The sequence below is a fragment of the Suncus etruscus genome, chromosome 7, assembly GCF_024139225.1.
Source record: "Suncus etruscus isolate mSunEtr1 chromosome 7, mSunEtr1.pri.cur, whole genome shotgun sequence".
NCBI lineage: Eukaryota > Metazoa > Chordata > Mammalia > Eulipotyphla > Soricidae > Suncus > Suncus etruscus.
In genome coordinates, this window is record NC_064854.1 from 70130010 (window position 1) to 70136555 (window position 6546).

At 43.4% G+C, this 6546-nt stretch overlaps 1 protein-coding gene across 2 annotated transcripts in view; it reads right to left on the minus strand.

The window, feature by feature from the left end:
• Positions 1-5117, minus strand: part of SMAP1 (small ArfGAP 1) — a 108314-nt gene extending 103197 nt beyond the window's left edge. For both annotated transcript variants that reach the window (XM_049776890.1, XM_049776889.1), the window contains exon 1: positions 4985-5117. In XM_049776890.1, the coding sequence (XP_049632847.1) occupies positions 4985-5102 (118 nt within the window). In that variant the 5' untranslated portion in view covers positions 5103-5117. The remainder of the gene's footprint in view (positions 1-4984) is intronic.
• Between the last annotated feature and the right edge of the window lie 1429 nt (positions 5118-6546).

The following is a 6546-nucleotide window of genomic DNA, read 5'->3' on the forward strand; positions in this document are numbered from 1 at the left end:
CCTTTTTTGTTTTTAGTTTCTAGCCACACCTGGCTCTGCAGTCAGGAATTAACTCTGGCAGTGGTTGGAGAACTATATGGGATGTCAAAGATCAAACCAGGATCAGCTGGGTGTGCAAGGCAAACAAACGTCCTACCTGTCTCTCTGGCATCTTGGTATCCCTATTTGCCAGAGAAATTTTCTGCCAAATACCTAGAATTATGCAACTCAAGGTGTGTGTGTGTGTGTGTGTGTGTGTGTGTGTGTGTGTGTGTGTGTGTGTGTGTGTGTGTGTGCGCTTGCCTTTCTCGTGATCGGCCCTGATCCCCAGCGTGTGTGCGTGTGTATGTGTGTGTGTGTGTCTGTGTAAAATCAGTATACAGTGGCTAGATAAGACAGCAAGTATAGTGCTTGCCTTTCTCATGGTGGGCCCTGATCTCCAGCACCTCATATGGTTCCCTGTGTTCTGAATTAAAGGACTCTTCATCTGGTGAAATCCTACTCTACCTTCAGAAACTTGGTCAAACAAGACTCCTTCACTTAAATCTTTCTCAACAGTTCACTGTACACCCCACATGGAAATTCACTTCCACATACCCTAATTCTTTCTTGTGGCACTGTACTCATCTACATTCATTCATTCGGTTATCTGCTAAATTAAACTGACATATCTGTCACAAATTATGCTTGGGCAGCAGATATAATTAAAAAACAAAGCAGGTAAGGTCTCTCACAACTGTGATCCAACAAGAGCATAGATTACCCAATAGTTACCCAATAATACATGATTACAACTGCACTACATCTAATACAAGATTCAGACTGTCTTACGCATATAAATAGAAGCCTAACCTAATCTAGGAAGATCATAGAGAAGCATTACCTTTGAAAAGACATTAAAGCAGAAACTGGAAGACAAGTAAAACTGATAGACAAAAAAATTTTAAAGTGTACTAATGAAAAGCACAGGCAAAAGTTTTGAGGATGTAGTATTGAAACTATGAAGACCAGCAGTAGACAACTATTAAAGTGTGTGGAAGGTGGTACTTCTTGCAAGCATCAATGGAACATTTAGTACAATATTTTAGAAATATTCACCTACAAAAATGCAACCAACCCCCACTAAATTGTTTAATTAATAAAATGTTTTATTTTATTTTATTTTATTTTGGGTTTTGGACCACACCCGTTTGATGCTCAGGGGTTACTCTTGGCTAAGCGCTCAGAAACTGTCCCTGGCTTGGGGGGACCATATGGGATGCCGGCGGATGGAACCGCTGTCCTTCCTTGGCTAGCGCTTGCAAGGCAGACCACCTTACCTCTAGTGTCACCTCACCAGCCCCAATAAAATGTTTTTAAAAGACCCACAAGTACAATACTTTACATTATCCTCTTGAGATTTACAAAATGAAGAAAGGAGTATTTGAGTTAAAGAAATTAACATCTATACCAGACAAGTGGAACAAAATAATCCATAAAGTTCAAAACATGTTTCTTAACTACACCAAAACTTAATGGAATAGAGACACAATTTCTTTGCCAACTTACACATACTCAAAAGCAAAGACAGTATTAATTACACATGAAACTTTAAAAACTAAAGTTTAGATTGGCAAAGTTCTCTATTGCACTGCTCCACAAAGTGCAAAAACTAATAACCAATAAAACTGCTTTGAAAACTCCTACTGAGTCATAAATGAGGCCAAGATGAGGAAGCATAGCTCCATCTGCCTGTTCTTATTCTCCAGTTGCTCAACAGACTTGCTAAGAGCAGGCTCAGTTCTAGGAAACTGAATCCTGCACTACCCATTCCTCCCTCCTTAAATACTGTCAATTTTGTAAACACACACTAATGACTCAATAAGAAAATGTCAAAATACAATTTATATAACTCTCATTCCAAAAGGATAATATCTATCCCTAGGCTTTAGTTTGGTTGAGTTCTCAAAGCACAGAAAGTGTACATTCTTAAAAGACCAAAAGTTAATTTTTTGAGAGTTCACTAGGAAATAGTTTCAAATTAAATTTAAAAAAATTGATAGTTTATGAGATGATATAACACCAGAAAATCTCTTTAAAACTAAGTTTTAGAATAAGAAACTCAGTGAATCTTATTTTTAAAAAAAATATTCCATCAATGGGCCGGAGCGGTGATGCAAGGGTAAGACGTCTGTCTGCCTTGCCTGCACTAGCCTAGGACAGACCTCGGTTTGATCCCTTGGTGTCCCATATGGTCCCCCAAGCCAGGAGTAACCTCTGAGCATCACTGGGTATGGCCCAAAAAACAAATATATATTTATATATTTATATATAAATATAAATAATATGTATTATTCATATATAAATTATATATATTATATATGTTTATATTTATAAATAATTTATTAATATAAATTTATGTTTATTTTATATAAATTTATACAATTTATAAATAGAAATATATATTTATATTTATATCTAATATAAATATGAATTTATAAATATGTAATATTAAATATCAATATATATAAACATATATATATATATATTCGAATAGAATTTCCCTACCCTGAGTCAAAAAGAGGATAGTGGGTAAGGCATTTATTTTCTTTGCATGCAGCAGCTGACCTGGGTTTAATCCACAGCATCCCATGTAGTCCCTAGATTCCCTCCAGAATATCTGAGTAAGCAATGAGCACCACCTGATGTAGTCCAAACACAAAAGCAAACAAAAAAATGTTCCTATCTACATTTACTATCTATACGGTATAAAAAGCAGATTCAAAAATCACATGACATACCACAAACTACTGAGAACTCAAAAAAATGAGGTTCAACCATATCAAAAACTTTACAAGATATATATTTAATTCTATTAATGCTGAATTCTAATTTATATAATTATAACTATAAAAATTATTTGTAATAAATATATTTATTTATATAAATTCTAAATTATATAATTTAATTCTAATTTTTCTATTACTATAATTATGAAATCAAGTCTAAAATCCTAAAAGATGTAAAGTCAAATGATTTAGAGAGGGTCATTTTAACAGTAGTCTGGATTTAGTAGCAACAAAAAAAAGTAATGCTCTTATTTAACATCACTGGAGGTCATGCCTTTACACTGCAGGTTGCATCCCTGAATTCATTCTCTCCCATTTCCACCACTTTGTAAAGACAGACAAATCCATTACCAAAAGCCCCAGTAAAAATCAAACTAAAAATCATTTAACTCGGGACCGCAGAGATAGCATGGAGGTAAGGCATTTGTCTTGCATGCAGAAGGACGGTGGTTCAAATCCCGGCATCCCATATGGTCACCTGAGCCTGCCAGGAGTTATTTCTGAGCGTAGAGCCAGGAGTAACCCCTGAGCGCTGCCGGTTGTGATCCAAAAACAAAAACAAAAACAAGAACATTTAACTCATTTAATCTACTGGCTTCAGCAACAATACAAATAATTGTAATGCTTCCTATTCCTCAAGCCAAAATAAGCAAAATGTCCATCCTAAATAGTTTTTCTTCCTCTTACCTAAAAAAATTGTCATGTGGTAGACAATGGTTCTTGAAAACCAATGCTATTTTACCAGTAAATAATTATCAGTAAAATCTGACTTTATAAAGTATTTTTGAGCAATATAACTAAAAAAATTTCTCTGAAAAAAAAAACTAAAAATGATTATACATAAAATAATGACATACCTGTAACTGTTATCCAATTTTCAGTAAACAGATTAAATCTTGGATTTCTACTTAACCATGTCAGTTATGTCTCAAAAGTCATAGTTTGAAAGTTTGGCTCCTTCCTTTAGGTCACCTTTTAAAGACCTTTCTTTTCTTTTCTGATTTTGTTTTGGGGGGTCACATCGGGTAATGCTCAGGGATTTCAGTATGTGCACCAGGGTCCATATGGGATGCTGGAGATCGAGCCCAGCAAGTCAAACGCACTACGCGTGACTGCTTCGGCCTCTTTAAGGTCCATTTTTCAATCACTCCAGTGATGAGTGAGTGAAAGAGCCTCAAAATAGAAGAGTAGACCCCAAATATACACACGATATCAATTTATCTCGCATCACTATTACTGTAATAATCAGGCAAAACAGCTCATAAGCTGAACAGTTCTGTGGACTCAGATTAGCTTCATCGAAGCGCTGATAACTCAAGTGCGGTTCAAGCAATTAGATCTAGTTACTGCATGTTCCAAACCGTGGGTCTTACGTTAACCTCGCTGTATTCCAGTTAAGTACCATAGTAGCAATTTGCTGATGTGGCTTTTATTAGGAAAATTACTAAAGTCCCAGCCTAACTAGCTCTAAGCGAGAACTGTCAGGCTCCTGGGGAAAAAAAGTCTAGATCAAACACACACAGAGCAGAAAGCTTGGAGGACATTCCCAGGGAATGACTCACATTTCCGTGTGAGCTAGCTAGTTCCCACCTGCGAAAGGCCATTTACAGAGAGACAAAAAAGCTTAACCTAATCCTATGGAAAGGATTTGCCTTTTCTTTTTTTCTGAGACTTCAACTCTAGCATCACATCTGCAGCGTTGCAGGGGCTTAATTTAGCCTGATGGGAAGGAAGCCTGAAGCATCGCCATCCTAAAAAAAGTCTGCAATTGGCAGCGGCATCCGGACGTGGAGCCGGGCTCACGTCAGCTTCCCGGCCCGGTGCCGGGTCCGAGAGAAATGGGCAGCCGGCGAGGAGGCGAGGCGGCACGGGAGCCGGGGGTGACCCCACCCCTCGCGGGCGCCACCTGGAAGCAGCCGCGGGAGGACCGGGCCGAGGCGGGCCGAGGCGAGGCGAGGCGAGCCGAGCCGGCGGCGGCGGCGGCGGCTCCCGGGCGGCTGCGACCTCCGAGCCGACTCGAGCCACGGCCCCACTCGCCGCGAGCCCGAGGCCGAGGCCGAGGCCGGCGCCGCCGCGGCGTCCGCTGCCAGGGCCGGGCCACGCGCCGGGAAGGTCAGTCACGTCGCCCACTCCCGCCCAGGCAGGCCGAGGGCGGAGGCTCCCCCGCCCCGCGCTACCTTTGGCCTCGCAGTCGGCGCAGTACTTGTTGTCCTCCTCCCGCAGCAGCTTGGACAGGATGAGCTGGTGCTGCTCGTTCAGCTTCTGCGCCTTCTCCCGGCAGGAGCGCGTCGCCATCGCGGCCGCGGGGCGAGCCGGCGGCGCCGGGCTGGACGGTGGGGAAGCAGCAAGCACCCGGCCCCGCCGAGATCCCGCGGGCGGACTCAGCGCTCTCGGAAGTGGCGGCGGCGGCGGCGGCGGCGGCGGCGGCGGCGGCGGCGGCGGCGGCGGCTGGAGCCGGAGGCGGAGCGGAAGGCCGCGGCCGCGGTGGCAGCGCCGACGTGTCCCGCCTCCTCGCCGGGCCGGACCCGCCGCACGCAGCGCCCGCCCGAGCCAGCGAGGGGGCGGAGGGAGGCGGAGGGACGCAGCCGGCGCTTCCGGGTGGCGCCGCCGGAAGGAACGCGGAAGCCCGCGCCGCGCCGCGCCGCGCCGCGCCGCGCCTGCGTCGGGCTTCCCAGGGAGCGGCCCTCCCTCGGTGGGCGGCTTCAAGAGGCCTCCCGCTGCTCCCTGCGAGGCTTCAAGATCGTCCGTCCACCGCAATCCGAGTCAAGACCTCTACTTGAAGTGCCTTTTCCTTTGGGAAAAAAATGCGGAACCAGTAGTGATTTCGTCCCTCTTGGGTCTGCCTGGAACTAGAGATGTGGAATCAAGTCAACTGAACACTCATTTTGGAGGGCTCAATACTGTCCTGCTGACGTGCTACCTGACAAACGTTTATTCTGTGATGACTGTGCTCCATGCGCCACTTATTTATCTTCTTAACCCTAGGGTGTTGAACAGTTGAGGAAAATTAGTGTCGTGAGGTTAGGTAATTTACGGTAGTTACAGACCTATTTAATAAAATGGAGATTTAATACCACAGGAATCTGGGTTCAGAGTCGGAAAGGAATGAGTTTTTCGTTTCCGAAAGTGGGGCTACAAAGCCCTGGACAGTAGAACTTGGACAAGAAACTACGAGAGAGGAGAGGGAGAGGGAGACGGAGAGGGAGAAGAAGAGGGAGGAGAGGCGAGGAAACTGCCCAATAGTGATCTTTAATGCCATATAAAATATATATATAACAAAACTAGGAAAAGAAGACACTCTTGTTCACAGCCCAGAGTTCACCCAATTGACATTTATGGGATTTGAACCAGGCATGTGGCAGTTTGAATATTTTGACACCTATGGCTTCTCATATGAAGCTTAGATAAGCAAATTAAACCTGGTTTGTGCCTGTGGCCTGAAAAGCACTAAGAAAGTCAATGAGCTGGAGTCTGTCAAATGTATTTATAGGGTTGATTCCTACGTGAGGAATCATGTTCACCTAGCCCCAGTCTTAGCACAAGGTCTCAGGGATTGTGGAATTAAGTTGCATGATGATGACAGAGAAGATGTTGAGTATTTGCGAAAGCTAAAACTGGCCAATTATAACTAATAGTATATTAGGGTGAGTTCCAACAAACAGGATAAAAACCTTACATGGAAGGGAGAGCTTAATGGCCCACATCTTAAAGAATGTCTTAGAATTTAGAAGAATTTAGA